Source organism: Elephas maximus, chromosome 1 (assembly GCF_024166365.1).
Source record: "Elephas maximus indicus isolate mEleMax1 chromosome 1, mEleMax1 primary haplotype, whole genome shotgun sequence".
Taxonomy (NCBI): Eukaryota; Metazoa; Chordata; class Mammalia; order Proboscidea; family Elephantidae; genus Elephas; species Elephas maximus.
In genome coordinates this window covers 235,232,905-235,250,851 of record NC_064819.1, presented here as the reverse complement: position 1 = coordinate 235,250,851, position 17,947 = coordinate 235,232,905, and the positions used below count along the sequence as shown (strand labels likewise).

The window sequence follows — 17,947 nt, the reverse complement described above, 5'->3', positions numbered from 1 at the left end:
CTGGCAAAAAACAAGGCTCCAGAACTTGATGGGATACCAATTCAGATGTTTTAACAAATGGTGCAGCACTGGAATTGCTCACTCATCTATGCCAAGACATTTGGAAGATAGCTTCCTGTCCAACCAACTGGAAGAGATACATATTTACGCCTATGTTACAGAAAGATGATCCAACCAAATGAGGAAAATATCGAACAATATCATTAATATCACACACAGGTCAACTTTTGCTAGTTAAAAAGAGGCTTCAGCAGTACGTCAACAGAGAACCACCAGAAATTCAAGCCAGATTCAGAAGAGGACATGGGAACGAGGGATATCACAACTAATGTCAGATGTATCCTGGCTAAAAGCAGAGAATACCAGAAAGATGTTTACTGTGTTTTATTGACAATGCAAAGGCATTCGACTGTGTGGATCATAACAAATCATATATAACATTGAAAAGAATGGGAATTCCAGAACACTTAATCGTGCTCTTGAGGAACCCGGACATAGATCAAGAAGCAATTGTTTGAACAGAACAAGGGGGTACTGCATTGTTTAAAGTCAGGAAAGGTGTGCATCAGGGTTGTATCCTTTCACCACACTTATTCAATCTGTATGCTCAGCAAATAATCCAAAAACCTGCACTATATGAAGAAGAACAGGGCATCAGGATTGGAGGAAGACTCATTAACAACCTGTGATATGCAGATGACACAGCCTTGCTTGCTGAATGTGAAGAGGACTTGAAGCGCTTACTGATAATGATACAAAGACCACACAGCCTTCAGTATGGATAACACCTCAGCATAAAGGAAACAAAAATCCTCACAACTGGACCAATAAGCAACATCATGATAAACGGAGAAAAGACTGAAGTTGTCAAAGATTTCATTTTACTTGGATCCACAATCAACGCCCATGGAAGCAGCAGTCGGAAATCAAATGACGTACTGCTTTGGGCGAATCTGCTGTAAACGTCTCTTTAAAGTGTTCAAAACCAAAGATGTCACCTTGAAGACTAAGGTGTACCTGACCCAAGCCATGGTGTTTTCAATCTCCTCATATGCATGTGAAAGCTGGACAATGAATAAGGAAGACAGAAGAAGAATTGACACCTTTGAATTATCATGTTGGCGGAGAATATTGAACATACCAAACCAAAAAAAAACAAACCTGTTGCCGTTGAGTTGATTCCAACTCATAGCGACCCTAGAGGACAGAGTAGAACTGCCCCATATGGTTTCCTCCAAGAAGCGCCTGGTGGAATTGAACTGCCTACCTTTTGGTTAGCAGCCGTACTTCTTAACCACTATGCCACCACGGTTTCCTCGAATATACCAAGGACTGAAAGAATGAACCAATCTTGGAAGGAGTACAGCCAGAATGCTCTTTAGGAGCAAGGATGGCGAGACTACATCTCACATACTTTGGACATGTTATCAGAAAGGATCAGTCCCTGGAGAAGGACATCATGCTTGGTAAAGTAGAGGGTCAGCGAAAAAGAGGAAGACCTTCAATGAGATGGACTGACACAGTGGCTGCAGCTATGGGCTCAAGCTTAAAAATGATTGTGAGGATGATGTAGGACCAGGCAGTGTTTTGTTCTGTTGTACATAGGGTCGCTATGAGTTGGAATTGACTGGATGGCACCTAAAAACAACATCTATATATAGAGAAGTAGACCCCCGGGCCCTTTTTCCTAGTCTGTCTTAGTCTGTAAGCTCAGCTGAAACCTGTCCACCATGGGTGACCCTGCTGGTATTTGAATACTGGCAGCACAGCTTCCAGCATCACAGCAACACACAAGCCCCCACAGTATGACAAACTGACAGGCATGTGGGGGTAACAACAACAACATAATGTTGTATGATTATAATACATCTCTTATTTAACTCCAGTGAGGGCCAGACACCATACTAAGAGGCTAGACACAAATTCTCTCTAGTTGCCATGACAACCCTACAAAAAAGGTACTATTATAAATATTTTATATAGATGAATATTTTAAGTTCAAAGAAGTTAAATGATTTCTCTAAAGTCACACAGTAAGCGGCAAAGCCAAGACTGTAATCCAGGTCTCTTCTGGCCTCAAAATACTATTTGTCATATCATGTTATGACTCACAAGTTAGATTTATCTGGTTTGGTTTTTAAAACTTCAGCCTAATCAAATTCTGTAAAGAAAAAATACTATTATAAATAAAACCATAAAGTTACTTTTTCCCCTAGAACAACAGTGTTCGTGTGGGGCCTGTTATCAGTTTGAATACCTACAAAAGTGTATGTGGGCAGAAGCAGGTGCTACAAACATTGTTGGCTTCTCCCTATCCTACTTCATTTCTGATTGGTCCTCTGGGGAAACCATGGACCTGGGCTCATCACCATAGGTGGTTGCTGAAATGTATCCCTAGTTGCCACTCCTCATTTCAGAGAAAGTTCACTTGGCATAAGATAATGCTTAGAATAGGACCCAAACCAAACCAAACTCATTGTCGTTGAGTCCATTCCAACTCATGGCAACCCTGTAGGATATAACAGTCCCATAGGGTTTTCTTTATGGGAGCAGATTGCCACCTTGTTCTCCTGTGGAGTGGCTGGTGGGGTTTGAATTGCCAACCTTTTGGTTAGCAGCCGAGTGCTTAACCATTGTACCACCAGCGTTCCTTAGAGTAGGACAAACATTGCAAAAACAAACAAAAAAGCAGGCAGTAGAATTAAGGTAAATATTGAGATTTAAGGGAACATTGACAGGGGAGGGGACAGGGTCATTATATTTTAAAAAATATTCTCTCATTCTTTCTGTCATTTATATCTGATCTTATTCCAAAAAAAGATTTCATGGTGGGATTTGAAGGAAATAAGTTTGAATTTGGATTTAACAAGATGTTGATTTACACGAAAAACAGGTAAGGAAAAGAAGAAATGTTGAAATATGTGAAATTGTTCTCAAATATGCTGAAATTGAGAATTTTTTTCCTGTTGCTACATGCTATAAATTTCAAGTATAATTTCAATTATATACAAATATATATGTTACTAAAGAAAAAAAAAGTTTTTTTTTTTTTTTTAAAGATATCTGCTCAAGTAAAGTAAGTGTATATGGCTCTGTGACTATGGATAAATCCTGTAATCCTAAAATAGGATTTATTAAAACTGTATTATTTTTATAATGAAAGTACCACTGTATTGGAAGCCCGGCAAGAAGCTTCGGATGGAATTAGACCTACAGTAACGTAGCCACTTTGAAAACCAGTTTTATATTTCTTTGCTAGAATGCTCCGATTTTGGAATATGACCCTCTGGAAATAGAGTAAACTTCATCTTGGCATTGAACTGACAGGTTTCTAAGATAAGAAGAAAATGAAGCTAAAACTAATATTTTTCCCCTCCAATGTCAGAGGATATTAAGTAGAAAAATAGTTTGAATGCAGAATTCCTGGAGCATGCATTTAGAGACATTCCAAAAGAATTAGCTACGCTTGAGACCAATTAGGGGCTATAGTATAAATGATAAATCCCCCACATTGATAAACTATAAATAGGGGTGAACTCTTAAAGCCAACCATTTACTTTGTTAAGTATATGAACATTTTGGGGGTAAAGAGCTAAAGAAAAAATGTAATGAGGAAGTTGTAGAAACCAATTGTTTTGTTTAATAGTCTAGAGCTCTCAATGAGATCCATCAGTCTTTAAGCAGCTGTACTTATTCTTCTTTATAGGTTTCCCTGAGGATGAGGGAGAGTCTAATTGTCTTTTGAACATCAGTTTTTCTTCTTTTATATGAGGATACAAAATGATGCTTAGCAGTGTTGTGCGAGCTGTGTAACTAGACACTCAAGCCAGAAAGGGGGACGTGTTTCAGTACCCATCTTCCTTGATGGACCAGTACTGAAACAAATGTCTACGTAGCAGAAAAGCAACCAAGAGACAACTTCTACCATGGTAAAGTGGCAGCAGTGACAGTATATACATCACAGGTTTCTGTGAGGATTATTTAGGTAATGTCGTGAATCACACACTCCGAAAATGGAGGCTGATTCTCGAGACCTTGGTGAGGAGTGGCTGTTCTCTGATTTTTCCATTTCTTCATTAAATCTGTCTCTACATATCTCCATCACGTTAACTGGAATGTAAATATAATGCGTGAACTTAGGGTTTCTTTCATGGACCTTCACTTGAACAACGAGCACAGGCGAAACCATTCTACAACTCCGTGGATGTTTGATGCTGCTATATGGGAAAAATCAGGATTACAAAAGAAAAACATTTAAACAAATATTTTCCATAAAGTAGGAATACTGTTACTAAAATGTTCTGTGGGCAAGAAGACTCTTTTAGGAAAACCCAATTTTCACTTTCCTAAAAGAGTAACCATCTTGTCTAAATGTCCACTCTGATACTACAGCTCCTCGTGTCCATTCTGGAATGTATATCAGCTCACTCCACTGCAGGCATTCTTAAGTTCCTATAATGCCAGTTACTAAATATGCATGTAATACCAAACATATAAGTAGGTCCTACTGATTGAAAGACAGCTGAAGACTTCTTGAGAATTCCATGATGTCCTGAATAGCCTATGCTTGATTAAGCCAAATTTTAACAGCAACTATGGAAAATACAAAGAAGGAGAGTGGCTCCCAACAGTGAATTTATCTGTGGTGGGAGCTGACATATACTTGGCTTCTCGGGTTGTTTATTTTCCTGTATGCACAAAGACCAGATCATGTTGCAAAATTTGTAAGCGGCGTTCCACTAAATTATGAACATTTCTACATGGCTGTCAGGAATTAACGTCAAACGTTGACTTACACCGTCATGTGAGAAGTATGGAACTTCAAAGTAGCAACATCAGAGGAAATTGGATTCGCATCGTTGCCAGAGGCACGTAAGGGAAGTCACACTCTTGAATGAACAGATGAACACACACTGCATGCCAAGATGTTCCCCAAAACTTGAAAATACTTTGTTTGGGTAAAACAGACTCATATAAACCCATAAATGCTTTCCAAAGGTTACAAAGTAATATTTAAAAAATATGAATGCATCAGTACATGTATTTTTTAATCAGTACTCACCATCAAGTAACTACAAATGATCTATTTCCTATCTTTTCTAGAAACTAGAACGTATATTAAAACTTTCTAAGCCACCTGCCCCAGATGGCTTAAAAACTGATCTTAAATCAATGAATAAAAACTGACAGCGAGATATTAATAGGAAGTATCTAAAGTGGAATTATTATCCAGAAAAAGGGCAACCTCAAAACTTACTAAGGTGTTCACAGGACTATTAGAAATTTTTACTATTGAATTATTGGAAGATTACAGAGCTGTTTCAGCGCCCCTGTACTGAGTAAGTAAGCGGGACGTGTGAAGATACATGAAATTGTTAACGTTACCGTTTCCCGAGGGAGTAGCAGTACAAGGCGTGGCAGTCATGCTACCGAGATCTCCAGATGGGTCTTGGTTTACATGCAACAAGAAATCCTAAATGTGTTGCTGATTAACTCTACTTCAAACCACTCCTGTTTCTGAGGCCTTGGAAGACAGCCTGCGTCCCGGGAGAACTCACCATTCATGTTCTTGAAGATGTTCAGGATGGGGAGGATCTGACGGTAATAGGGCACCAGTGCTTCGCCCACCATATCAGCGGAGACGACCAGGTGCTGGAGGACTTTGAGCGTGACACAGATGACCTGTCGGTTGCGGAGGTTCAGAGCATCTGCATGGCGGGAAAGGGAACCAGCAGAAAATAAACGGCATTAGTTTCTTCAGAGTTAAGGAGAAGTCATGTCGTGGATACATTTAATTAAACTAGACTCTACTGGGGATTGCCACTGGGTCTTTATTATTACAGTTTCAAATTGCAGCCCTAACGTTATAAACAGTACCTTGTTTGTGTTATTTGTTCTCCCGACTTTTACGGATTCAGCACCAACCCTAAGCATGCAGCTCATGTTTACCAGGGCTTGATGGGTAACTAGTATCTAAGAGAAGATAAGTGAGTACCCCTGGAGAGGGCCCCCAAACCAGATGGCAGTTAACACCCATAACCACACGAAGGTTGACAACGGGGACATTTTTATGCAACCATCTCTTTCCGTTAACAACCTATGCTATCCTTGAAAGCATTACAATGAAGCAAATGTTTATTTGGGGAAGGAGCTGGGCCTTGTGTAAGTGTGTAGAAGCTACAGGCTGTTTACAAACACCAAGAATATTCTTGGTAGATGTGAACATAAAGTGACAATATCTAGACTCTTAAAGAAAGTAGGGAAGAAAAGAAAAACTTTTGGATGTTCAGAACTTTAGAAGGAATCAACAATAAGAGGCCACAGGAGTCCAGAACAATTTAGAGACCATTATGAATGCACAGTAACTGTGCCGCCGAGACAGGAAAGGAAATGGTAAATCCCCTGGTAAGCCTGGCTGTGCCAAAGTCTGACTGCGCTCCAGGGGAAAACACAGAGAGCCAGGAATCAGGACACGGTAACTGGCTGTGTGACTTTGGGAACACACCCTCAGTCACGGGAACCTGCTACTGACTTTGTAAGAGGGCTGCAGGTTCATGTTCGTGATTTAAGTTGGAGAGCCATATACAGCATCTGTGATAGAAGGTAAAAGATGAGGATTAGTAAAATGTGATTCCCTAGACTACTCCAAACACAGCCAAAGGCTCTTAGTTGTGGGATGTTCTACCTCCTCACGAAGAAGAGTGACTAAGGCCATGACGCATGTGTCATCTACGGAGGGATAAAAGATGCAACGAAGGGATGGAACATAACCTACTATGGGCAACATTTCGTTCTGTTATATACAGGGTGCTATGGAACTCTGGTGGCACAGTGGTTAAGAGCTCAGCCACTAACCAAAAGGTCGCAGTTCTAATCTACTAGTTGCTTCTTGGAAACCCTGTGGGGCAGTTCTACTCTGTCCTATAGGGTGGCTATGAGTCGGAATTGACTGTATGGCAATAGGTATGGGTCAGAGGCAGCTTGAAGACACCTAACAACAACAAAGGATGCCGCCGCCCTCAGTAGACCTGGTGAGATGGCCCTGGACTTGAACTTCAGCTCACGTTTCCAACAGCCTGGATCTTGCTAGCACCTCAAATTCAGTTTGTTTAAAGATAATTTTTTCTACCATAAACTTGCTCTGTTCCCCATATTTAGCAATGGTACAACCAGGTATGGAGTCAGGCAGAGTCTCTCACCCCTCACCTTCCTCCTGCTGTGGAACCACCTGGGTTCTGCCTCTGCAGTATTGCTGGAATTTGTGCCCTGCCCTGCACCCTCCCAAGCACTCCTATGATCTGACCCCTGGGACTTGTCCACTGGAGTGCGGCCACCCTCCTAACAGATCTCCCTTCTTTGGTCTTTCTTACCTCCCCCAGCCATCTTTTCACACCTTCCAGAGCATGTCTGATGGTCACACCACTCAAAGCCTCCCCATCCCCCACAGGACAGAGTACAATCCAATAGCAGAGGGAGGGGCTTGGTGTAAGTCTGAGCTAAACCGAATTCTGTGTTAAAAAACCAAGAAGATAGGGTACCATTTAGTGGCTTCATAGCTATTTCCTCTGGACTCAAGAGGAAGTTCTCTAAAACAAACTGTGGCCCAGCTTCCTCTCCTCCAGCCACATGACAGAGCTGGTGGCATGAGAATACTTCAGAGTAGCCCCATAACTTCTGGTCCAGCCTGGAATTCATTCTTGTTTGGTTTGGAGATAAACACATATGGGGTAAAGAGGGATGGCTCAGCCTTAACCCAGGGACCCACCAGAGATACAACCACAGAGCCTGATAGTGCAATGGCTCCTCATTACAGCATTTAGACATACTGCAGGCCATGGCACTTCCTCTGAAAAATGACTAAAACTAGAAGTCTATAAATTAGCCTAAATTTGTAGTAATGAACCATTCCGGGGCAAAGCTTTAATGGGAAAATGGAGAGAGAAAAAGGCTTGTAGAGTGTTGCACAGTTGGTCATGGGGGTGCGGGGGCACGGGGTTTCTCGTCTTACTCAATCTAAAAGCTATTTTGGTCTTTTCAGGAAGCCAGGAGCTAAAATATCCTTCCTACTGAGCCAGTTCAGTTTAACAAAACAGAACTGCCAGCCTGCAGAAACACTGCTCTGAGGATTATGGGCAGAGGGCATTTTTTCTAAAGGTCTATCAAAGACGATCAACATGCTTAGGTTTCAGAGCTTCCCAGATCCATGTGACAGTTCCAAACACTGATAGGGAACATACTGAACACTGCTATCTTCTAAGAATCAAACTGAACACCTTACATATACTAGCTTACTTAATCCTTATCACCAAATATTTATTGAGACCATATTATGTGCTAGTAAGTGTCCTAGGAAATGGAGATACAGAGATGAGCAAGACATATGCCACCCATCCTCATGGGATTTATACTATGGAAGAAAGGTTGGACAAATACTACTAGTGGAATAAGAATTCCTAGGAAGGATAGGGTATATAAACAGCAAATCAAAGGCAGCATCTAACCTAGCTTAGAGATCAGGGAAGGCTCCAGGTGAAGGGACAGACCCAAGGGATGAAGAGATGTTATTTAAGTGAAGAGCGTCCCAGAACAGGGAACAGCACGTGAGGACTGGTCTCTACAGGAAAAAGAGGTTCTCCTTTTACCACTGGGTCTACTCCAGTGCTTGTGGATGAGGCTCTACTTAGGGATTTGGTACCAAAGCCCAAGAGGATAAAGAGGGATCCTTCTAACTGGCTTTATCATTGTGTATATGTCTTCCTTAGGATCATTTATCTGGAAGTGGTGGGAAGAAGTGTCTGGGTGTGCATCAAAGGAGGGGGAGATGTAACACTTTTGCCCAAGCTAGAAGATCCCTAGGTCTCACCTTGCCTTTTCAACCACACAAAATCAGATGTTTAAGATCCTTTAAGTTGAATAGTTTCTGCCTTTTCTCTCCACTCATCCCTCCCACCCATACCACTCCTTAGAAAGAACTCATAGTCACATCCAGCTAAATCTTTTACAGGCTGCTTAATGAGGAAGGATAAGACCCTGAAAACAGAGCCACATTGTTGTAATTTATAGTTTTTTTTTTTTTAAATAAAAGTGACTAAATAATTGAGTGCATATAGTTCTTATTCCATTTTATGGGTTTTGTCTTTTTAAAGAAAGCCTTTTTGTTGACACTATGAAGTCACAAGAAGGTGAACCTATTGAAGGTACTAGAAGAGACGGCTATTGGAACATGGATAGAGTGCAGCTGATGATTACAGAAAAGACTTTGGTACCCATATATCAGCTGCCACTCAGTTGATTCTAACTCGTAGCAACCTCATGTTGGAAGTTCAAGTCCACCCAGAAGTGCCTCTGAAGTAAGCCCTGGAGATCTGCTTCTGAAAAATCAGCATTTGAAAACCCCATGGTGCACAGTTCTACTTCAATACATATGAGGTCGCCGTGAGTCAGTCAACTCAATGGCAACTTATTTTTTGGTAGCCATGTGGCTGCCAACCGCTGACTCATCACAATGCACTTCTTTTATGGTGTGCAAAGATGTCACCTTGAGGACTAAGATGTGCCTGACTCAAGCAATGGTATTTTCAATCATCTTATATGCATGCAAAAGCTGAACAATGAACAAGGAAGGTCAAAGAAGAATTGATGCCTTTATTTTATTTCATTGTGCTTTAGGTGAAAGTTTACAGCTCAAGGTAGTTTCTCATATAAAAACTTACACACACAATGTTATATGGCCCTACTTGCTATCCCTATAATGTGACAGCTCACTCCCCCTTTCCACCCTGGGTTTCGCATGTCCACTGAACCAGCTCCTCTCCTTTCTGCCTTCTTATCTCATCTCCAGACAGGAGATGCCCATTTAGTCTCACGTATCTACTTGAACTAATAAACACACTCTTCACAAGTAGAATTGATGCCTTTGAATTTGGTACTGGCAAAGAATATTGAATAGACCATGGACAGCCAGAATGAACAAATCTGTCTTGGTAGAAGTACAGCCAGAATGCTCCTAAGAAGCAAAGGATGGGAAGACTTCATTTCACATATGTTGGACATGTTATCAGGAGGGACCAGTCCCTGGAGAAGGACATCATGGTTAATAAAGCAGAGAATCAGCAAAAAAGAGGAAGACCTTCAATGGGATGGGTTGATACAGTGGCTGCAACAATGGGCTCAAACATAGCAATGATTGTGAGGATGGTGTAGGACCAGGCAGTGTTTCATTCTATTGTACATGAGGTCCCTATGGGTGGGAATTGACACGACAGCACCTAACAACAACAACATGCTTGATGTCGCAGAGGAACAGCACAGAGTGTGTGCCTTCACTACCAATGTTAGAGGAGAGTTTTGCCTTATGGAATTTATCAGCTAAGGAATAAACTTTTTATACTTATGAATAACACTAATCTGAATACTTATGATTAACACATATCTATCTATATGTATAGATAATTGATCAGTTGGGGATACATTAATGATCTCTCTCACCATGGATAGTGATAATAGCGATTAGGAAACAATTACTTTATTTTATTGTAACTTCAAATTGACCTAACACAGTTGTGATAAATGTTATTGGATTGACAACAACCTACAAGTTAAGTGCCTGAGCTGTTCCTGTTTGTGGCATCTAAAATGGAACTCTAAGTCCTCCTAAATGACCAGGTGATGGGTCTCAACCTCTTAGAGGCTGTGAAATAGAGCAAGGGTAACCCATTAACACATTGCCATTGGGTTGACTCCAATTCATAGCGACCCTATACGACAAGTAGAACTGCCCTATAGGGTTTCCAAGGAGTGGTTGCTAGATTTTAACTGCTGACCTTTTGGTTAACAGCCTGAGCTCTTAACAACTGCACCACGGTATAAATGCCCCTTAATGTCATCCAAGAGGAATTTTTTTTTTTTTTTATACTGCCCATTTCCACTTCAGTTCTTCCATTTTTCTTCTTCATTCTCAAGGAATTAAGACATACCATTAATTTCTTTCCCAAATTTTTATTAAAAAAAAAGAATTATGGTATGAGTTTCCCGTATTGGAATGCATGCTTACTAATTGAGTGTGTTTAAATTTTTGGTTGGTAATATGGATTTTAAGAAATATGAACTGGAAATACACGCCACCAATAAGGCGAGTGGCACTATTGTCCCACTGATCTGTGGTATGACAATATACCAATAAGAACTAAATAGAGAATTTATTGCAGGCGCCTTTCCATTAGGTTACATGGGGAACCTCTGGTTTACCAAATATGACCCAGAAAAACAAAAACAATCCCGTCAGGGCTCCGTAACTATCACATGAGAAAGCCATAATTATGCTTGCAAGCCTTATCACAAAGAAACAGAGGAAAAAAAAGACAAAGGTTACAAAAATTTACAAAACTAACACATCCAGGAAGAATCACCTAATAGAATGCTCAACCTACAGAACAATGAGGCTCCAACTCTGGTCTGCTGAGCTTCATGCATTTCAAAAGGGACCCATCTTGACACTTTATGCTTTAGAACCAGATTAACATACTAACTAGGAGGTCCAGAGGCATAAAAAGTGGCCCCTAAGGGTTCCACCTCCAAGTGTCTGTCAGTTTGTCCTTCCGTGGGGTCTTGTGTATTCCTGTGATGCTGGAAGCTATGCCACCGGTATTCAAATACCAGCAGGGTCACCCATGGAGGACAGGTTTCAGCTGAGCTTCCAGACTAAGACACACTAGGAAGAAGGACCCAGCGGTCTACTTCTGAAAAATCAGCCAGTGAAAACCTTTTGAACAGCAGCAGAACACTGATATAGTGCCTGAAGATGAGCCCCTCAGGCTGGGAGGCACTCAAAAGATGACTGGGGAAGAGCTGCCTCCTCAAAGTAGAGTTGACCTTAATGACGTGGATGGAGTAAAGCTTTTGGGACCTTCATTTGCTGATGTGGCACAACTCAAAATGAGAAGAAACAGCTGCAAACATCCATTAATAATCAGGACATGGAATGTACAAAATATGAATCTAGGAAAACTGGACATCATCAAAAATAAAATGGAATGCATAAACATCGATCTCCCAGGCATTAAGTGACCTGAAACAGACTGGTATTGGCCATTTTGAATAAGAAAATCATATAGTGTCCTATGCCGCGAATGACAACTTGAAGAGGAATGGTGTTGCATTTGTTGTCAAAAAGAACGTTTCAAGATCTATCCTGAAGTACAACACTGTCAGTAATAGGATAATATCCATAGGCCTACAAGGTAGACCAGTTAATATGACTATTATTCAAATTTATGTACCAGCCACTAAGGCCAAAGATGAAGAAATTAAAGATTTTTATCAACTTCTGCAGTCTGAAATTGATTGAACTTGCAATCAGGATGCATTGATAACTACTGGTGATTGGAATGCAGAAGTTGGAAGCAAAGAAGGATCAGTAGTTGGAAAATATGGCCTTGGTGACAGAAACAATGCTGGAGACCAAATGATAAAATTTTGCAAAACTAATGACTCTTCATTACAAAAAGCTTTTCTTCACCAACACAAGTGGCAACTATATACATGGACGTCGCCAGATGGAATACGCAGGAATGAAATCCACTTTATCTGTGGAAAGAAATGATGGAAAAGCTCATCATCCTCAGTCAGAACAAGGCCAGGGGCCAACTATGGGATAGAAGATCAATTGCTCACATGCAAGTTCAAGTTGAAACTGAAGAAACTCAGAGCAAGTCCACGAGAGCCAAAGTACGACCTTGAGTATATTCCACCTGAATTTAGAGATGATCTCAAGAATAGATTTGACACATTGAACACTAATGACCAAAGACCAGACCAGTTGTGGAATGACATCAAGGACATTATACATGAAGAAAGCAAAATGTCATTGAAAAGACAGGATAGAAAGAAAAGACCAAGATGGATGTCAAAGAAGACTCTGAAACTTGCTCTCAAATGTCGAGCAGCTAAAGCAAAAGTAGGAAATGATGAAGAAAAAGAACTGATCAGAAGATTTCAAAGGGTGGCTCGAGAAGACAAGGTAAAGTATTATACTGACATGTGCAAAGAGCTGGAGACAGAAAAACAAAAGGGAAGAACATGCTCAGTGCTTCTCAAGCTGAAAGAACTGCAGAAAAAATTCAAGCCTTGAGTAACAATAGTGAAGGATTCTATGGGGAAAACATAAAACAACACAGGAAGCATCAAAAGAAGTCCAAGCTGCACTGAAGGCACTGGCGAAAAACAAGGCTCCAGGAACTGACAGAATATCAATTGAGATGTTTCAACAAATGCATGTAGCGCTGGAAGTGCTCACTCATTTATGCCAAGAAATCTGGAAGACAGCTCCCTGGCCAACCAACTAGAAGAGGTTCATATTTATGCCTATTCCCAAGACAGCTGATACATCTGAATGCAGAAATTATCAAACAATATCATTAATATCATAGGCAAGCAAAATTTTGCTGAAGATCATTCAAAAGTGGCTGCAGCAATATATCGACAGGGAGCTTTCAGAAACTCAGGCTGGATTCAGAAGAGAATGTGGAACCAGGGATATTATTGCTGATGTCAGATGGATCCTGGCTGAAAGCAGAGAATACCAGAAGGGTGTTCACCTATGTTTTATTGACTATGCAAAGGGATTCAACTGTGTGAATTATAACAAATTACGGGTAACATTGCGAAGAAAGTGAACTCCAGAGGACTTAATTGTGCTCATGAGGAACCTGTACGTAGATCAAGAGGCAACTGTTTGGACAGAACAAGGGGCTACTGAGTGGTTTAAAGTCAGGAAAGGTGTGCGTCAGGGTTGTATTCTTTCACCATACCTATTCAATCTGTATGGTGAACAACTAATACGAGAATCTGGACTATATGAAGAAGAACGGGGCATCATGATTGGAGGAAGACTCATTAACAACCTTCATTATGCAGATGACACAACCTTTCTTACTGAAAGAGAAGAGGACTTGAAGCACTTACTGACGATGACCAAAGACCACAGCCTTCAGTATAGATTACACCTCAACATGAAGAAAACAAAAATCCTGACAACTGTACCAATAAGCAATATTATGATAAACAGAAAAAAGTTTGAAGTTGTCAAGGATTTCATTTCATACCACAATCAATGCCCATGGAAGCAGCAGTCAATAAATCAGACCACGCACTGCATTGGGTAAATCTGCTGCAAAAGACCTCTTTAAGGTGTTGAAGAGCAGATGTCACCCTGAAGACAAAGGTGTGCCTGACCCAGCCCATGGTATTTTCAATCACATCTTATGCATGTGAAAGCTGGACAATGAATAAGGAAGACCGAAGAATTTATGCCTTTGAATTGAGGTGTTGGTGAAGAATATTGAATATACCATGGGCTGCCAAAAGAACAAACAAATCTGTCTTGGAAGAAGTACAACCAGAATGCTCCTTGGAAGCGTCTTACATACTTGGGACATGCTATCAGGAGGGATCAGTCTCTGAAGAAGGACATCATGCTTGGTAAAGTACAGGGTCAGCGGAAAAGAGGAAGACCCTCAATGAGCTGAATTGACACGGTGGCTGCAACAATGGGGTCCAGCATAACAAGGATTGTAAGAATGGCGCAGTACCAGGCAGTGTTTTGTTCTGGGGTACATAGGGTTGCTATGAGTTGGAACCAACTTGATGGCATGTAACAACAACAACAAGGGTTCCAAGGAAACCCTGGTGGCCTAGTGATTAAGAGCTAAATCTGCTAACCAAAAGGCTGGCAGTTTGAATCCACCAGGTGCTCCTTGGAAACAGTATGGGGCAATTCTACTCTGTCCTATAGGGTCACAGGTAACAGGTTTTTTTTTTTTTAAGGGTTTCCAAGGAGCAGCTGGTGGATTCAAACTGCCGACCTTTTGGTAAGCAGTCACATGATTAACCACTGCACCACCAGGGCTCTGCAAAAAGTGGCTGGTATGCCATTAAACAATAATAACTAAAGAATTAAGTTGGAAGTCTTTTTGATCTTACTTTCCCAATAGAATTAAAGAAAACAGAGGGTTTTTTTTTTGAAACAAAGTTCTTTTCCTTTGAAAAAGTATGTTAACAGATATAAGAAGAATATGGTTCTATGAATCTGTAGCTTGAAAGAGAAGAAATGTGTTTTATTTTTGTGTTGATGGGCCTGAAAACCATTGTCAAGACCTAAGTGAGGGATTTGAACTCAAAATTTAAGGTTTTGAAAAGGGTCTAACATGAGGCATCTACTAGCATTATAGTGGAACCTTTCTAATCAAAAAATTGGATTTCTATTGTACTGCTTTTACTGCCTTCAAGTATGATCAACAAGAGAGAGCTTCCAGATAGACAGAAATTGCTGAAGAATAGGGAAAAAAATAATTTAAAGTCAAAGTGGTAAAATGTATTCATCTTAGGTGGTTACAAGTTACATGCATGATTTTCTCAGGCATAAAACCCATTATTGCTAAGATTTTTGCAATATGAAAGCATTTTCTACTACGAGATAAAATTCACTACTGTGGAACCGGAAAATAAATCCGAAACATTTCTACTTCTTTTAGCACTAGAGACACCAAACAAAATGTAAAAGCAAAGAAATAAATTCTAAAAAAATTTTTTTGGCATATATTATAAATGTTAATCACCAAAATACAAATAGCTATCACAAGCCAGTAAAAGGCTGAATCTACCAATTACTATATGGGCAAAGGATATGAACAGACAAGACACAGATTAATAAATACAAATAAATGATATTCCAGAATGTTCAACTTCATTGGTTATCAAAGGAAATAAAACACTAATTTATATTTTAGATATCATATTAACAAAAAGTTTTTATCACTGTGCAAACAGGGTTTGGAAAAGAGGTACTTTCATAAATACCGTGTTATAAATCATTACATTTCTATAGGACAATTTAACAATATGACTAAAAGCTGTAAAAATGCATATACCACTTCACCCAGCAATTTCACACCTGATATTTAGTCTATGGAAGTAATTGCAGTTGTGACAAAGAGTTGTAAGAAAGGATGCTAGAAAAAAATTATTTATTTAGAAACAATCTAAAATGTTCTAAAACATTGGATTGTTCAAGTAAAATATATTCATATAATTATAAAATCATTAAAGTCATCTAAAATAAAAAAAATTTACAGAAGAAAATGCTTATGAGATATAGGTGAGTAAAGAAGTTATAAAGCATATTTATACTATAATCTCAACGTATAGAATAAAATACAAGCAGAGAAAATACTGGAAATTTATATGCTTAGATATAGAGGCTTTCTGTGTTTTCTACAGGCATATGTAGACATAAGGAATTTATTCCTTAAAAGAAAACATACTTTTTTTTACACTCTTTTTAAAAAGCTTATAGATATACTGTAAATATTTCCCTTTGTTATTAAATATTATTTTAACAGAATTTGAACACTATTTTTTTATTGTTATTTATTCTTTCTCAATGTTTTCTTTATTATTCTTAGTCTTTTTTTTTTTAGACAAACTTTAAAATGATTTGGTCAAGTTAAAAATATGCTTGTCACTTTGATAAAAATGCTTTAAATTTAGAGAATAATTTGGGGAAGAAGCGTCACCTTTACTATTGAATTTTCCATTAGGAACATAACTCTTCGAGTTTTTCTTGTCATCTTTAAGTTCCTCAGAAATTTTTTTTGTTTTGTTTTACATAGGTTCCACATAATTTTGTTAGATTTATTCTAAGGAATTTAATATTTTATTGCTATTTTGTGTATAATCATTTCATCCCAATATGCCTTCTAACTGGCTATTGATAATACATACACAAAAGCATATATATGATTTTTGGATATTTACTTTATAACTGGCCAACTTACTTAATTTCCCTACTTGTTCTAACAGTTTTTCAGTGAATTTGATTGGGTTTTATAAGCAACGACACCATCAAAACTATCGCAAATTTTGCCTGTCCTTTCTAGTATTTATCTCTTTTTTGCTCACATGACACAGGCAAGATTTTTCTAAAAGAAAATGCAGTACTACAGTGCTGAACATAGGTATTTTAGTTTTGGGATCGTTTTTATTGATTTTAAAATTTAAAGGGTATTTTAAGTATTTTTTTTCTGAAGTTAAAAATAACATTTGAGGTTTTACTGGGACCAGTATAATACAGCTGAATTACATTGAAATGGATATGATTGTTGCTAGTTGAAGGGCACTGACCACATGGAGTTGAACGGGAATTGTTTTCCAGTTTCTTCTACTGGAAGTAGAAGTTATACAGGTAGCCCCCAACTTACAATGTATTCAGGTTATGAGGAACCGCACTTATGGCCGTCCATTTAAAAAAAAATTTTTTTGTACATCTTATTGGTAGTAATATGTACTACGTAAAATGTGATGAGGAAGAGGAAGGAGAGAAGTTGTCAAAAACTTCTACAGGGAAAGAATTAACTGAAGTCTTTTTCCAAACTAAATCAGGGCTTCAGTTGCTTGAAAACATGGACCCAAATATTGATTGCTCTGCTAAAGTCGACAGGCAGATTCGGGAAGCAGTGAGATGTTACCGCGAAATACACCAAGTAAAAAAAAAAAAAAGAAAAAAAATGACCATACAACTGGTCACTAATTTTCTGACTGGAAACACCATCCTCTTTCCAGGGATAATCCAGACAATTACCTGGAGCTATTACCACAACTGACAAAATGCCGACAGTGTACAATTTTTCTTCATCATCAGGATAAATTTTTATGATTTGTGTATTTTTTATGTATTAATACATCTGAAAGTTTATATGTAATGTTTCAAACCTCCAAAGACAAATAAAGATAAGATTTATAAAGATACTGATAATAAAAGGCAATAATGAAAACAAACAACACAAAAAAAATTGAGGTATTCAACTTAAGTCAGAAGTGACTTACGACAGAGTCGTCAGAATTGAGCCCAATCCTAAGTCCAGGACTAAACCTAAAACCAAACCAAATCCAC

The 17,947-nt window shown here is 39.1% G+C and overlaps 1 protein-coding gene across 3 annotated transcripts in view; it reads right to left on the bottom strand.

The window, feature by feature from the left end:
* PACRG (parkin coregulated) overlaps positions 1 to 17,947 on the bottom strand; it is a 601,449-nt gene that overhangs the window by 255,780 nt on the left and 327,722 nt on the right. For all 3 annotated transcript variants that reach the window (XM_049853613.1, XM_049853774.1, XM_049853693.1), the window contains exon 4: positions 5,559 to 5,708. In XM_049853613.1, the coding sequence (XP_049709570.1) occupies positions 5,559 to 5,708 (150 nt within the window). The remainder of the gene's footprint in view (positions 1 to 5,558; positions 5,709 to 17,947) is intronic.